The 17393-nt window shown below is 38.3% G+C and overlaps 1 protein-coding gene across 13 annotated transcripts in view; it reads left to right on the top strand.

The window, feature by feature from the left end:
• Mycbp2 (MYC binding protein 2) overlaps nt 1-17393 on the top strand; it is a 233148-nt gene that overhangs the window by 25285 nt on the left and 190470 nt on the right. For all 13 annotated transcript variants that reach the window (XM_085828830.1, XM_085828825.1, XM_029468874.2 and 10 more), the window contains exons 2-3: nt 3545-3620; nt 12828-13043. In XM_085828830.1, the coding sequence (XP_085684956.1) occupies nt 3545-3620; nt 12828-13043 (292 nt within the window). The remainder of the gene's footprint in view (nt 1-3544; nt 3621-12827; nt 13044-17393) is intronic.

Raw genomic sequence — 17393 nt, 5'->3', positions numbered from 1 at the left:
ATTTTTGCTGTAATTCAGCCAACCTTATAATGAGGGCTTTGGTTTGATTTTCTGCAACTTGAGCTCCATGGCTGCTAGAGAGAAGATTCTCTTCAAGGGCACACTTAGAAAACTTTAGATTGTTTATTCACATATGGAGCCATTCAGTTTTAACGCAGAGATTATTCTTTTCCTTTATCAATTTATCCAGAGATGCTACGAGCAGTGAACCAGCAAAATAATTTTCTTTATTTTCCTCCAGACTGTAGAAATTTTCATATACCGGGTCTACTAATCCATTGCCAGTCACAATTGACAGATCAAGATAATCAAAGGCATTTACATCTTTAAGTTTGAAATGTAGTTTCCACCATGGTCCTTCCATATTCTTCCAGCTCCCAGGAAAGAGAGTCAGAAGAAGTTTCAGTAGTTGAAGGTGTTCATGAATTAGGAAATGCTGGCAAATAATTAAGCCAATTCCAGATACTAAAAAGATTCATTCTTATACTTCTGCTCCTTTAGAACTACTCCAGGTACCAACTTCTCTATTAGTCAGGGTCTAGAGTCACAGAACTTATGGAATGTTTATATATTAAGAGGGTTTATTGTAATGACTTATAGTCTACAGTCCAATTAATCCAGCAGTGGACACCTTAGAATGGGAAGTCCAATAATCTAGTCGTTGCTCAGTCCCACGAAGCTAGTTGCATCTTTTGTATAAGCTGGAATCCTAAAGAAGTAGGTTCCAATAAGATGTGCTGGCAAGTAAGTGCAAGCAGGCGAAGGTGATTGAGTCTTCCTTATTCCATTATCCTTATGTAGTCCTCCAGCAGAAGGTATGGTCCAGATGTACCACCATGCCTGAGTTTGGAACTTGCTCTGTCCCAGACTGGTCTTGAACTCAGAGATCTGCTTGCCTCACTAGCCTTTATTATCTTGTCTGGACCTAAGCTTTTCGTGGCCACTATGCCTCAAGATTTGGATCAAAAGCATGTGTCATCCCATGTCAAGATCTGGGTCACATGTGAGTTCTCCGTTTCTGGATTGTAGTTCATTCCAGATGTAGTCAAGTTGACAACCAGGAATAGCCATCACAATGACCAAGGCAACCTTTTAAACAAAAGCATTTAATTGGGGGCTTGCTTACAGTTGCATTGGTTTAGTCCATTATGATCATGGCAGGTGTCATCATGGCATGTAGCATAGTGGCACACTCAGTGCTGGAGCAGTAGCGGAAAGTCACATCCTGATCCACAGACTGAGAGTGAACCTGGCTCTGGCATGGGTTTTTTGAAAGCTCAAAGCATAGTAGTCCCTATAACACACTTTCTATGACAAGTCCATACCTCCTAATCCTTCAAATCCTTTCAATGACTACCATTCCCTTGGTGATTAAGCATTCAAACTTATGCCACAGCTTCCATCATAATAGTTATAAGATCTTAAGAACTTGACTTCAATATCTGTGATCGTTACTGTGATTGTCTTTATCTCCTCTTCCTCCTTATTTCTTCTACTTTCCTCCCTTTTCTATCTTTAAGTCATTTAATTACATTCATCTATTTGTTAGTTCTTTCTCTGTATCCCCTATGGTGTGTGTGTGTGTGTAATCAGAACAACCTGTGGAAATTGGTTCTCTCCTTTTACCATATGCGACCCAAGGAATTGAACTCAGGTCACTGAGTCATCTCACTAGTCTCTCCTTTTCTATTTTTGTTTTATTTTGAGACGGTGTCTCTCTGTTTAGCACACGGTGCTAATTCTAATTTCTAATTCTCCTGCTGTATCCTAACAAGAACTGTGAATGCTGGGATTATAGGCAGAGAATCACCATGCAGGCCACCTTTTGTTTTTATTAGAGTAATGACAATCTTTTACAAGACAGATAAATTGTTCTTTTCACTTAAGTCTCTGATGTCCTCCAGAGCAAAAACTGTCTTTTTTATTTTAAGTCTTTGCTACGTACGAATGTATTTCTCATCATAGTAGGTATTCAGAATATGAAGTTCTATAAAAGTAAAAAGTTTGGCTAGCCTCTTATTCCTCCCACTTTATTCTTTACTATGTTGAGGGAGGACAGGGAGAAAGGATATTTTCTCTTAAGTTACTCAGAAGGCTCCTTCTCCTTAATGCAAAAACAGGCCTGGGGTTGGGGCACTGAGAACTAGTTGCTAAGGATGTGAGCTCAAATTTCCTTTCCTTTCCTTTCCTTTCCTTTCCTTTCCTTTCCTTTCCTTTCCTTTCCTTTCCTTTCCTTTCCTTTCCTCTCCTTTCCTTTCCTTTCCTCCTCTTCCCTCCCTTCCTTTCACCTTAACCTTGATTTTTATTTTTGGGTATGAATACTCTGCCTACCCAATGTCTGTGTGTCATTTGTATCCAGTCCCTGTAGAGACCAGAAGATGCTATCCCATCCCCTAGGACTGGAGGTACTGGTGGTATGAGCTGCCATGTGGGTGCTGAGAATTGAACTCTAGTCCTCTTAACCACTGAACCATTTCTCCAGCCCCTCAATATTTTCTTTATATTAATAGCAATGTAGTAAAAAGTTCCTTGAGCTTTCTGCACTGCTGCCTTCACTAGTGTAAAGAACACAGTTTTGGATGTTTATTAGCATACCCACTGATAAAACAATGTTAGTTCTTTTAAAATGACATGTACTCTGTGCATGTGTATACATATGTGTGCGTGTGTGCACAAGTATGCTTCAACATACATGTAAATTTCAGAGACAGCTAGCCTGACACCAAATGAGTTTCACAGATTGAACTCAGGTTGACAGATTTAGTGGCAACCTACCCTCCCCCATGAGCATCCGATGATAGGTCTTGAAAGAAGGTTTTCTTTTTAAAACTTTTTGCTTTACTTTGATAAAAAGCTTTATAGACTCCCTTTGGAAATTACTGTCCATTGTTGTCTTTTTAAAAGCTACTGTAAACAACCACCAAACCCAGACAGCATTGCATATGCCGGCAAGATTTTGCTGACAGGATCCTGATATAGCTGTCTCTTGTCAGTCTATGCCAGTGTCTGACAAATACAGAAGTGGATGCTCACAGTCAGCTATTGGATGGAACACAGGGCCCCCAGTGGAGGAGCTAGAGAAAGTACCCAAGGAGCTAAAGGGGTCTGCAACCCTATAGGAGGAACAACAATATGAACTAACCAGTACCCACCAGAGCATGTGTCTCTAGCTGCATATGTAGCAGAGGATGGCCTAGTCAGCCATCAATGGGAGGAGAGGCCATTGGTATTGCGAAGATCATATGCCTCAGTACAAGGGAATGCTAAGGCCAGGAAGCGGGAGTGGATGGGTTGGGGAGCAGGGCGAGGGGAGGGTATAAGAAACTTTTGGGATAGCATTTGAAATGTAAATGAAGAAAATATCTAATAAAAAATGAAAAAATAAAAGCTACTGTAATACTAACTAAATATTCTATGTATATTTAAAGTATATTGCTTTATAGAAGCTATAAGAAATATGCAAGTGTCTATTAAAAATATCTATTTCACTGACTTTGTATGTCTTGATGTAAGTATTCATAATGTTTGCACCTTTTATTTCTAGGAATAAGAAAATTTTAAATAAGAAGAAATTGAAGCGAAAACAGAAAAGCAAATCAAAAGTAAAGACAAGAAGCAAGGTAAAGTTGCTAGCAACTCGTTGACATAGTAATTGAAGCAAAAGTAAAGAGGAAAACTAAACATAGGAATGTAACCAGCAAATCATTCTGTTCTGTGTGCTTGAGTCATTTTGTAGATGCCTCTTTTTAAAAGTATTTTTGAAAATTTTAAACATGTCTATAGTGTGTTTTGATCTTATCTATTTATACAACCACCATCCAGTTATTCGGAAGACCCAACAACCCTATTTGCATTCTTCTACATGTCAGAATACTGTTAGACCACACCATTTGTTGAAGGTGCTTTCTTTTTTCCACTGTATATTTCTAGCTTCTTTATCCAAAGGTATCAATAGGTGTGTGGATTTACTTCTGGGTCTTTGATTTGATTCCATTGATCAACCTGTCTGTTTTTATGCCAATACAGTGTGGTTGTTACTATACTAGTACAGTAGAATAGCTTGAAATCAGGGATGATGATACCTCTACAAGTTCTTTTGTTTTTCAGAATTGTTTTACTTATCAGGTGGTTGGTTGGTTGCCTTTTTTTTTTTTTTTTATGAAGTTGAATTTTGCCCTATCAAGGTCTATAAAAAATTGTGTGGAATTTTGATGGGGATTGTGTTAAATCTGTAGATTGCTTTTGGTAAGATGGCCACTTTTACTATATTCTACCTGAGCATGGGAGATTTTTTACATCTTTTGATACCTTTTCAAGTTTCTTTCTTCAAAGACTTGGAAGTTTTTTTCATATAGCTCTTTCACTTGTTTGGTTAGAGTTATAATGCGACATTTTATATTATTTGTGATTGTTATAAAGGGTGTTGTTTCCTTGGTGTTCTTCTCTCAGTCCACTTGTCATTTATAGGAGGGCCATCTCACTGGCAGTGTTTATCAAGTATAGGAGTTCTTTGGTAGAGCTTTTGGGGACACTTATACATACTATCATATCATCTGTGAGTAAGGATACTTTGATTTCTTCCTTTCCAGTTTGTTCTAGCTATAATTTCTAGTACTATATTGAAGAAATATGAAGAGAGTGGGCAGCCTTGCCTTGTTCCTGATTTTAGTGCAATTGCTTTGAGTTTCACTACATTTAATTTGTTGTTGGCTATTGGCTTGCAGTAAACTGCCTTTATTGTTTAGGCATGTACCTTATATTCCTGATATTTCCTAGACTTTTATCATGAACTGGTGTTGAATTTTGTCAAAGGCTTTTTCACATTTAATGAGATGATTGTGCCTTTTTTTCTTTAAGCTTGTTTATATAATAGATTATACTGACAGGTTTTTTTGTATGTTGAACCATCTCTGCATCACTGAGATTAAAGCTACTTGATCATGGTGGATGATCTTTTTGATGTATTCTTGGATTTGGTTTGAGTATTCTTTGCATCTATATTCATATCGGAAATTGGTTTGTATTCGAGGGGTATTGGACTTAGCTCTTCCTTGAAAGTCTGGTAGAATTCAGACTTTCAGTGCTAAATCCGTCTGGCCCTTGGTAGGTAGGTAGGTAGGTAGGTATATATGTATTGGTTAGGAGACTTTTAATGACTGCTTCTATTTTCTTAGGGGTTTTAGGTCTATTTAAATTGTTTATCTGAACTGGATTTAACTTTCATACGTGGTATCTATAGAAAATTATTTAGAAATCTTTTAGAAAATTTCTTTTAGATTTTTCCAGTTTTGTGGACTACATGTTTTTAAAACATGAACTAATGATTCTTTTGATGTCCTCAGTCTCTGTTTTCATTTCTGATTTTACTAGTTTGGATATTATCTCCCAATCTTTTAGTTAGTTTGGATAAAGATATGTCTATCTTGATTTTTGTTGTTGTTTTGTTTTGTTTTTTTTTTTTCAAAAAAACCTTTGTTTCCTTGATTCTTTGAATTGATTTATTTGTTTCTGTTTTATTGATTTCAGTCCTTAGTTTTATTATTTCTTCTATCTACTCTTGGGTATGCTAGCTTCATTTTTTTTCTCAAGCTTTCAGGTGTACATTAAGTTACTAGTATAAGTTCATTCCTTTTTTTTACTTTTTTTCTTTTAATGTAGGCATTTAGTGCTGTGACCTTTCCTCTTATCATGGTTTTCATTGTGTCCCATAAGTCTGGGTATGTTGTATGTTCATTTTCATTGAATTCTAGAAAGTCTTGAATTTGTTTATTTCTATCCTGGCTTGTTTTTCATTCAGTAGAAACTTGTACAATTTTCATGAGTTTGTATAACTTTACTGCTGTTTCTGTTGTTGTTGACATCCAGCTTTAATCTGTAGTGTTCTGATAGAATGCAGGGGGCTATTTCAATTTTCTCATCTGTTGAGACTTGCTTTGTGACCGAGTATGTGGTCAGTTTTGGGGTGAGGTGCAGAGAAGAAGGTCTCTCTTTCTTTGAGTTTCTTCCTTGTGGTTGGGTGAAGTGCTCTGTAGATAGCTGGTAGGTCCATTTGGTTTATAATGTCTGTTAGTTCCAGCATTTCTCTATTTAGGTTTTTGTCTGGGTGACCTATCTATTAGTGTGAATGTGCTAGTAAAGTCTCTCTCTCACTATCAGTGTGTGAGGGGCAATATATGGTTTAAGCTGTGGTAGTGTTTCTTTTACAAACTTTGATGCCCTTGATTTAGAAAATTAGATGTTAAGAATTGAAATGTCATCTTGGTGGGGTTTTCCTTGATAAATGTGTAGTGTCCTTCCACATTTATTTAGTTTTTGTTGTAAGTCTATTTTGTTAGATATTAAAATGGCTACACTAGCTTGCTTCTTAGGTCAAGCTGGAGTATCTCGCTTGGAGTATTTTTTTCCATCTTTTACCCTCAATGATATATATATATATATATATATATATATATATATATATATATATCTCCTTGATGTTGAGGTGTGTTCTTGAATGCAGCAGAAGAATGGATCCTATTTTCATATATAGGCTTTGTCTTTTTTATTGGGAAATTAAGATCATTGATGTTGAGCAATATCAATGATTGTTGATTCCTGTTACTGTGGTAATGGTAGTGGTGATGGTGGTATGTGTATTCTTCTTTTGATTTTGCTGGTGTGGGTTTATTTTATGTTTTTCTGGGTATAGTTAGCCTTCTTAGTTTGGAGTTTTTCTTTTAGCACCTTCTTTAGGACTAGGTTTGTAGATAGATATTGTTTAAATTTGTCTTTATCATGGAATATCTTATTTTCATCTATGGTGATTGATAGTTTTGCTGGGTATAATAGTCTTGGCTGTTTTCAATGGCCTCATAGAGTCTGTAGCACATCTATCCATGACCTTCCAGCTTTTGGAGTCTCTGTTGAGAAGTCAGGTGTAATTCTGGTAGGTCTGCCTGTATATGTCAGTAGCTCTTTTTCCATTGCAGCTTTTCCTTTTCTTTCTTTGTCCCGTACGTTTAATGTTTTGATTATTGTGTGGTAAGAGGACTTTCTTTCTTGGTTGAATCTATTTGGTGTCTTGTATGCTTCTACTACCGTTATAGGCATATGCTTCTTTAGGTTAGGATAATTTTCTTCCAGATTTTGTTGGATATCATTTTTCTGGGACTTTGAGCTGGGATTCTTCTTTTATTTCTATTCTTAGATTTGGTCTTTTCATAGTGTCCCAGATTTCCTGGATGTTTTGTGTCAGGAATTTTTTAGATTTAATATTTTCTTTGACCAATGCATCTATTTCTTCTATCATCTCTTTAATGCCTGCAATTTTCTCTTCCATTTCTTATATTCTCTTGTTGAAGCTTGCCTCTGTAGTTCTTATTTGAATGCCTAGATTTTTCATTTCTAGAATTTCCAGTTTGTTTTTCTTTATTGCTTCTTGGGTTTTCTTGACTTTTTTTTAAGGGATTTATTTATTTATTTATTTATTTTATTTTGGATTTTTCAAGACAGGGTTTCTCTGTGTAGCCCTGGCTGTTCTGGAACTCACTCTGTAGACCAGGCCTGCCTCTGCCTCCCAAGTGCTGGGATTAAAGGCGTGCGCCACCACTGCCCGGCTAAGGGATTTATTTATTTCCTGCAATTGTTTGCTTGTGTTTTCCTGTATTTCTTTAAGGGATTTATTAATCTCCTCTTTAAGGACCTTTATCACCTTCATATAGTTATTTTAAGGTATTTTTCTTGTACTTCAGCTATGTTGTAATATTCAGACTACTTTGGTAGGATAGCTGGGCTCTAGTGGAGACATGTTGCCCTGGCTGTTGTTGTCCAGCTGTCCAGCTCTTTATTGACCAAGCCATCTCCTCAGACATTGGTTTCTTAAGATTTACATATGCTTATTAGTGTGCATCTAATTCTGTGTGATATGACTGCCTCTGTGACTTAATCATTGTCAGGATGCAGAACAGTTTCATCTTAGGATTGCTGCCCTTTTACCACCCTCTTAGCCATTCACATCATTTCTCTTTTTGGTTGGTGGTTTAGTCCCTGGGAGCTCTGGGGGTGGGGTGGGGGGGTCTGGTTAATTGATATTGTTGTTCTTCCTGTGGGGTTACAAACCCCTTCAGCTCCTTTAGTCCTTTTTCTAACTCCCCCATTGGGGATCCCAGCTCAGTCCAATGGGTGGCTGCGAGCATCCACCTCTGTATTTGTCAGGCTCTAGCAGAGTTGCTCAGGTGACAGCTATATCAGGCTCATGTCAGCAAGCACTTCTTGGCATCTACCCTAGTGTCTGGGTTTGGTCACTGTATGTGGGATGGATCCCCAGGTGGGGCAGTCTCTGCATGGCCTTTCCTTTGGTCTCTGCTCCATACTTTGTCTCCATATTTCCTCCCTTGAGTATTTTGTTCCCCCTTCTAAGAAGGATTGAAGCATCCACACTTTGGTCTGCCTTCTTCCTGAGGTTCACGTGGCCTGTGAGTTGTATCTTGGGTATTCTGAGCTTTTGCGCTAATATCCACTTATCAGTGAGTGGAAACCATGTGTTTTCTTTTGTAACTGGGTTACCTTGCTCAGGATGATATTTTCTAATTTCACTCATTTGCCTAAGAATTTCATGAATTTGTTGTTTTTAATAGCTGAGTAAATGTACCACATTTTCTGTATCCATTCCTCTGCTGAGAGACATCTGGGTTCTTTCTAGCTTCTGGTTATTATAAATAAGGCTGCTATGAACATAGTGGAGCATGTGTCCTTATTACATATTGGAGCATCTTCTGGGTATATGCCCAGGAGTGGTATTGCTGGGTCCTCAGATAGTACTATATCCAATTTTCTGAGGAACCGCCAGACTGATTTCCAGAGTGATTGTACAAGCTTGCAATCCCACCAACATTGGAGGAGTGTTCCTCTTTCTCCACATCCTTGCCAGCATCTGCTGTCACCTGAGTTTTTGATCTTAGCCATTCTGACTGGTGTGAGATGGAATCTCAGGGTTGTTTTGATTTGCATTTCCCTGATGACTAAGGATGTTGAACATTTTTTTTTAGGTGCTTCTCAGCACTTCCAGTTTTCTCATTACTATTGTGAACTTCTGTTCACAGAATTTTATTGAAAAAAAATTTTTTTTTGGTTTTTCGAGACAGGGTTTCTCTGTATAGCCCTGGCTGTCCTGGAACTCACTTTGTAGAACAGGCTGCCAGGCTGGCCTCGAACTCAGAAGTCTGCCTGCCTCTGCCTCCTGAGTGCTGGGATCAAAGGCATGCACCACCATGCCCGGCATTATTGAATATTTTTCCATCAATATTCATAGGTGAAATTGGTCTGAAGTTCTCTTTCTTTGTTTGGGACTTTGTGTGGTTTAGGTATGAGTGTAGTTGTGTCTTAATAGAACGAATTGGGTAGTGCTCCTTCTGTTTCTGTTTTATGGACTAGTTTAAAGATTATGGCATTAGGTTTTATTTAAAGGTCTGATAGAATTCTGCACTAAACCCATCTGGTCTTGGGCTCTTTTTGGTCGGGAGACTTTTAATACTGCTTCTGTTTCTTTAGGGGTTATGGGACTGTTTAGATGTTTTATCTGATCCTGATTTAACTTTGGTACCTGGTATCTGATTATAAAAATTGTCCATTTCATCCAGATTTTCCAGTTTTGTTAAGTATAAGCTTTTGTAGTAGGATCTGATGAATTTTTGAATTTTCTCAGTTTCTACTGTTATGTCTCCCTTTTCATTTGTGGTTAATTTTGATACTGTCTCTCTGCCTTCTTGTTAGTCTGACTAAGGGTTTATCTCTCTTGTGGATTTTCTCAAAGAACCAGCTTCTGGTTTTGTTGATTCTTTATATAGTTCTTTTTGTTTCCACTTGGTTGATTTCACCCCTGAGTTTGATTATTTCCTGCCCTCTACTCCTCTTGGGTGTATTTGCTTCTTTTTGTTCTAGAGCTTTCAAGTGTCCTGTCAAGCTGCTAGTGTACGCTCTCTAGTTTCTTTTTCATGGCACTCAGACCTATGAGTTTTCCTCTTAGCACTGCTCTCATAGTGTCCCATAAATATGGGTATGTTGTGCCTTCATTTTCCTTAAATTTTAAAAAGTCTTTAATTTCTTTGTTTATTTCTTCCTCGACCAAGTTATCATTGTGTAGAATGATAATGTTCAGCTTCCATGTGTATGTGGGCTTTCTGTTTTGTTTGTTCGTTTGTTTGTTTATTTGTTTGTAATTGAAGACCAGCCTTAGTCCGTGATTATCTGATAGGATTCATGGGATTATCTGTTGAGGCTTGTTTTGTGACTGATTATATGGTAACAAATTTTGGAAAAGGTACTATGAGTTGTTGAGAAGAAGGTATATTCTTTCATTTTAGGATAAAATGTTCTATAGGTATCTGTTAAATCCATTTGGTTCATAACTTCTGTTAGTTTCACTGTGTCTCTGTTTAGTTTCTGTTTCCATTATCTGTCCATTGATGAGAATAGGGTGTTGAAGTCTCCCACTATTATTTTGTGAGGTGCAGTGTGTGCTTTGAGCTTTAGTAAAGTTTCTTTTGTGAATTTGGATGCCCTTGCATTCGGAGCATAGATGTTCAGAATTGAGAGTCAATCTTGGTAGATTTTTCTTTTGATGAGTATGAAGTGTTCTTTCTTATCTTTTTTGGTAACTTGTGGTTGAAAGTTGCTTTTATTCGATATTTGAATGGCTTCTCTAGCTTGTTTCTTAGGACCATTTGCTTGGAATTTTTTTTCCAGCCTTTTAGTCTGAGGTAGCATCTGTCTTTGTCACTCAGGTGCGTTTTCTGTATCTGTCAAAATGCTGGGTTCTGTTTACATATCCAGTCTGTCTTTTTATTGAAGAATTGAGTCTATTGATATTAAGAGATATTAAGGAGATGTGATTGTTGCTTCCTATTATTTTTGTTGTTAGAGGTGGAATTATGTGTGTGTGGCTATCTTCTTTTGGGTTTGTTGAAAGAAGATTATTTTCTTACTTTTTTCAGGGTGTAGTTTCCCTCGTTGTGTTGGTGTTTCTATCTGTTATTCTTTGTAGGACTGGATTTGTGGAAAGATATTGGGTAAGTTTGTTTTTGTCATAGAATATCTTGGTTTCTCCATCTACGTTAATTGAGAGTTTTGCTGGGTATAGTAGCCTGGGCTGGTATTTGTGTTCTTTTAGGGTCTGTATAACATCTGCCCAGGATCTTCTGTCTTTTAGAGTCTCTGGTGTGAAGTCTTGTGTAATTCTGACAGGTCTGCCTTTATATGTTACTTGACCTTTTTCCCTTACTGCTTTCAATATTCTTTCTTTGTTTTGTGCATTTGGTGTTTTGATTATTATGTGATAGGAGGAATTTCTCTTCTGGTACAATCTACTTGTAGTTCTGTAGGCTTCTTGTGTGTTCATGGGCATCTCTTTCTTCAGGTTAGGGAAGTTTTCTTCTATAATTTTGTTGAAGATATTTTCTGGCCCTTTAATTTGAAAATCTTCATTCTCACCTATACCTATTATCCTTAGGTTTGGTCTTCTCATTGTGTCCTGGATTTCCTGGATGTTTTGAGTTAGGAGCTTTTTGCATTTCACATTTACTTCGACTGCTGTGTCAATGTTTACTTGCATCTGTAACTCCTGATCTATTTTCTAGATTTTCTATCTCCAGGGTTGTCTCCCTTTGTGATTTCTTTATTGTTTCTATTTCCATTTTTAGATCTTGGATGGTTTTGTTCAAATTCACCTATTTGGTTGTGTTCTCCTGTAATTCTTTAAGGGATGTTTGTGTTTTCTCTTTAAAGGTTTCTACCTGTTTACCTGTGTTCTCCTATATTTCTTTAAGAGAGTTATTTATGTCCTTCTTAAAGTCCTCTATCATCTTCATGAGATGTGATTTTTAAATCTGAATATTGCTTTTCAGGTGTGTTGGGGTACCCAGGACTTGCTGTAGTGGGAGAACTGGGTTCTGATGATGCCTTGGTTTTTGTTGCTTAGGTTCTTGTGCTTGTCTCTCGCCATCTGGTTCTCTCTGGTGTTAGTTGGTCTTGCTGTCTCCATCCTGTGAGTCTGTGAGCCTGTGATGTTAGATGTGTCAGCACTCCTGGGAGACCAGGTCTCTCAGGGTGGGATTTGGGTCCAGAGAGCTGTCCCACAGGGATAGCTCCAGGGTGCAGATGGAGACCAGAAGAATCCTGTCCCCAGTTACTCCATGGTTCTTGATCCCTGTGGTCTCCAGGCAGATTCCTCTTTGGCCAGTTATGGAGCAACAGTGTTTGTATCACCTGTTAACTTGGTAGTGATGGGTGAGATTTGGGTCTGGAGAGCTGTGCCACAGGGTTAGCTCCAGGGCACAGATAGATACTAGAAGGTATGATGAGTTTCAATGATGAAAATACCATTAAAACTATCCCATTGCTCATCATATTTCAAATGACAGTGCCATTGAAGCTGATGATTAGTTTCTTCAGCTTCTGAAGTTCAGTCCATTATCATCAGGGCTGGAGCACAGCAGCATCTAGGGAGGCCTGGTACAGGAGGAGCTGAGAGTTCTGCATCCTCACCTGAAGGCTGCTAGCAGAATCTAACACAGAACACAGGTAAACAGGTAGAAACCTTTAAAGAGAAAACACAAACATCCCTTAAAGAATTACAGGAGAACACAATCAAATAGGTGAAGAAATATTAGAATCTAATAATCTAATATCAATACTTTATAGAAGAGGCATTTTCTTCCTGTTTTTGGTATATGAAATATTATAAAATACTGTGTTTTTATATGCAAGTTAGTTTAAACTGTCTATACTTTTATGTACAATGAAATGATAATTACAAAGAATGTAAACCAGAAACGTTTTGTTTTATATTTCAGTCTGAAAATGTGGAGAATACAGTAATTATACCAGATATCAAACTACATAGCAATCCCTCTGCCTTCAACATTTACTGTAACGTGCGGCATTGCGTTTTGGAATGGCAGAAAAAGGAAACATCACTGGCAGCTGCATCGAAGACCTCAGTGCAGAGTGGAGAGTCAGACAGTGATGAGGAAGAGGAGTCCAGAGAGCCCCCAGTCAAGCTGCCAAAGGTAAGCCACAGAAGTCTCCTTATATGCATTGCCTACTAGTGGTCTGCTTACCATACATGCACACACATTCCTGAGATACCCTGCTTTTTCTAAAATACTGCATTAAAATAACATGGGTTATGGATAAAAATAGGTTTGGTTTGGGGTAGACCAGGAAAACTCAATGGGATTTTTAAACTGGCTAACAAAGCCAGTAATTAGGAACACAGCAGGATGAGCATCAGAAACACAGGCACAAGTTCAGTGGGTTGTACCTTGTTAAGGGCTGTTAGTGTGCAAAAGCAGTAGCATGGATTTGCTTGGGTGGAGGCCTTCAACAGTAGCAGAGGGAAGATCAGCTCTGAGCTGGTGAACTTCCATTAAGGTCAGCATAAAGAGGACATGATTCAGAGTAAGCCCTGGAAACAGGTAGATATTTACAGTCTTCTTGAAATAGAAGTGAAAAGCTTCCTTAACAGCAACTAAACTGAAAGCTTTTTTTATCTGCTTACTGTTTAGCTGTCTTCTTAATATTCTGCTTACCTGGCTTACGAAAAAAATAAGATGAGAAACAGTCCAGTCCATACTATTCTGACATTACTTCCTATTTCCAGAAGCATATAATCTATTTCATATTATAACTGGACAAACTATTCTTAAAGTACTTTGTTCTAAGGATTGGTTTACTTTGTGATTAATTTTATCACACATCATGTTTACATACATACATACATACATATATACATATGTACATACAGGAGACATAGTCTTTCTTTTCCTCCCTTTGTCCTTCTCCTCTGTTTCTGTTTGTTTTCTTCTTTCATAGCAACGAGGTCCTTATAATCCAATGCAAGTGCTGTTCATTAGCCTTGTGGTTAGTATAGTGTTCCGAAGGACAAAGGGAAAACACGATCATCTCAAAATGATTATGTGTGATTCATGCACATTGTTTTCTAATAAATAAACTTAAACGTGATTTCTTTATCAAACTGACTCATATAAAATTAAATTAGTGTGTGAAATCCATCTGGTAAACTTACTTACAAGGTATCTTATAGATAGTTTTGTACATGGAGTATGGCGACAGGTGGAACTCACGTTCCTGGGCTGATTTCTCTTTCACGGTCTGCGGTGGCTATTCCTAAGTATGCACTGTCCTTGATTGTACTGTTGGGTTCATCTCCTCTTATCTCAGAGATGACTTGGCTTCTATTTGATAAGTGAAGGGCATGACAGTTTTGTGACCGTCCTTGCTTCCTGACCAGCATTCTCAGAGTGTGTGTCTTCTGTCCTTTCCCCTTTCCTCTGGTGTCTAACTGCCCCTGCTCTCCCAGTCTCCTCTTATAACCTAAAATGAGTGTGCTGTCTTTTCCCTCCTGAAGGTGTAGCTCATGGTCTCTTCATTGTGATTTCTTCCACTTAATTAGGAAAGTTGGGGGGGGGGGGAAGGATAACCCCTGGAGAATTTGTGTCGTACACTTTTTGTAAGAATATTGCACTATTGGGGGCAGGTCACACTGCACTGAATTAATCATGGTGAATAAATTTAGTATTGGGGGGAAATCAGAAGTTCAAAGAAATCTTTTATACAGGGACATAAAACCAAAACTAGATTACAAAACACTTAGGAAAATTTAATTACTATACTACTTTAAAACATTAGAGTATCCCTCGCCAGCTTGGGCACGAACTCTGCCGACGGTCCCAAGGTCCCCAGAGGATGCTCCATGCCGCAGGGGCCCTAGCAAACCCAGGATCTTAGGATCACTGAGGAGAATCGGCCTCCAGAGAGAGCTCTGACTCTGGGACTCAGGTGAGAGCTCCATCTTGTATCCTGTGTATCTCAGAAACCAATCCGTGCAGAAGCAGCAGAGCTTCTTGGACAGGGTCCCTTCAGGTCTTCATTTTCAGCCAGGAGGTAGAGCTGAGACCCAGACCTCTGGGCACCTTCCCTGCCAGAGGAGAGTCGGCCTCCTGGGAGGGCTCTGACCCCAGAACTCATGTGAGATTGCCATGTTGTATCCCGGGTCTCTAAGAGACCAGTCTGCACAGGAGAGCACGTGGGCCACAGAAGTAATAGAGCTTCTTAGACAGGGTCCCTTTGGGCCTTCATCTTCAGCCAAGAGGTGGATCTGAGCTCCAGACCTCTGTGCACCTTCCCTGAAAGAGGAAAGCTTGCCCGCAGAGAGTGCTCTGACCACTGGGACTAAGGAGAGAGTTGGACTCCCAGGAGTGCTGACAGAGGCTAACAGAATCAGAGGAGGAACAAGCTCCAGCCAGAGACAGCTAGAATAGCTAACACCAGAGATTACCAGATGGGGAAAGGCAAATGTAAGAATCTTACTAACAGAAACCAAGACCATTCGGCATCATCAGAACCCAGTACGCCCACCACAGCGAGTTCTGGATACCCCAACACACCCAAAAAGCAAGATCGGATTTAAAATCATATCTCATGATGCTGGTAGAGGATTTTAAGAAGGGCATTAATAACTCACTTAAAAAAGTACAGGAGAACACTGCTAAACAGGTAGAAGCCCTTAAAGAGGAAGCACAAAAATCCCTCAGAGGATTACAGGAAAACACTGCTAAACAGGTAGATGACCTTAAAGAAGAAAACAAAAATCCTTTAAAGAATTACAGGAAAACACAACCAAACAGGTGATGGAATTGAACAAAACCATCCAAGATCTAAAAATGGAAGTAGAAACAATAAAGAAAACCCAAAGGGAGACAACTCTGATGATAGAAATCCTGGGAAATAAATCAAGAACCAAGATGAGAGCATTAGCAACAGAATACAAGAGATGGAAGAGACAATCTCAGGTGCAGAAGATTCCATAGAAAACATGGACACAACAATCAAAGAAAATGCAAAATGCAAAAAGATCCTAACTGAAAACATCCAGGAAATCCAGGACACAATGAGAAGACCAAACCTACGGATAATAGGTATAGATGAGAATGAAGATTTTCAAATTAAAGGGCCAGAAAATATCTTCAACAAAATTATAGAAGAAAACTTCCCTAACCTGAAGAGATGCCCATGAACACACAAGAAGCCTACAGAACTACAAGTAGATTGTACCAGAAAAGAAATTCCTCCAGACACATAATAATCAGAACATCAAATGCACTAATAAAGATAGAATATTAAAAGCAGTAAGAGAAAAAGGTCAAGTAACATATAAAGGCAGACCTATCAAAATTACACCAGACTTCTCACCAGAAACTATGAAAGCCAGAAGATCCTGGACAGATGTTATACAGACCCTATAAGAACACAAGTGCCAGCCCAGGCTACTATACCCAGAAAAACTCTCAATTACCACAGATGGAGAAACCAAAGTATTCCATGACAAAACCAAATCCACACAATATCTTTCTATGAATCCAGCCCTTCAAAGGATAAAAAAGGTAAAACTCCAGCACAAGGAGGGAAATTATACCCTAGGAAAAGCAAGAAAGTAATTCTTCAACAAACGTAAAAGAAGATAGCTGCAAGAACAGAATCCCAACTCTTAACAACAAAAATAACAGGAAGCAACAATTACTTTTCCTTAACATCTCTTAATATTAATGGACTCAATTCCCCAATAAAAAGACATAGAATAACAGACTGGCTACATAAACAGGACCCACCATTTTCCTACATACAGGAAACCCACCTCAGAGACAAAGACAGACACTACCTCAGAGTCAAAGGCTGGAAAACAATTTTCCAAGCAAACAGTCCAAAGAAACAAGTTGGAGTAGCCATTCTAATATCAAATAAAATCAAATTCCAACCCAAAGTTGTCAAAAAATACAAGGAGGGGCACTTCATACTCATCAAAGGTAAAATCTTCCAAGACGATTTCTCAATTCTGAATATCTATGTTCCAAATGAAAGGGCATCCACATTTATTAAGGAAACTAGTAGAGCTCAAACCACACATTGCACCTCACACAATAATAGTGGGAGACTTCAACATCCAATTCTCTCCAATGGACAGATCCTGGAAATAGAAACTAAACAGAGACACATTGAAACTAACAGAAGTTATGAAAGAAATTGAATTAACAGATATCTACATAACATTTTACCCTACAACAAAAGGATATACCTTCTTCTCAGCACCTCATAGTACCTTCTCCAAAATTGACCATATAATTGGTCACAAAACAGGCCTCAACAGATATTGAAATTGTCCCATGCATCCTATCAGATCACCATGGACTAATGCTGATCTTCAATAACAACATAAATAATAGAAAGCCAACATTCACATGGCAGCTGAACAACACTCTACTCAATGATAACTTGGTCAAAGAAGAAATAAAGAAAACATTAAAGACTTTTTAGAGTTTAATAAAAATGAAGCCACAACA

This window comes from Mus caroli, unplaced genomic scaffold (assembly GCF_978045245.1).
Source record: "Mus caroli unplaced genomic scaffold, Mus_caroli_1 scaffold_12, whole genome shotgun sequence".
Lineage (NCBI taxonomy): Eukaryota > Metazoa > Chordata > Mammalia > Rodentia > Muridae > Mus > Mus caroli.
This window is presented reverse-complemented; position numbering and strand designations above follow the sequence as displayed.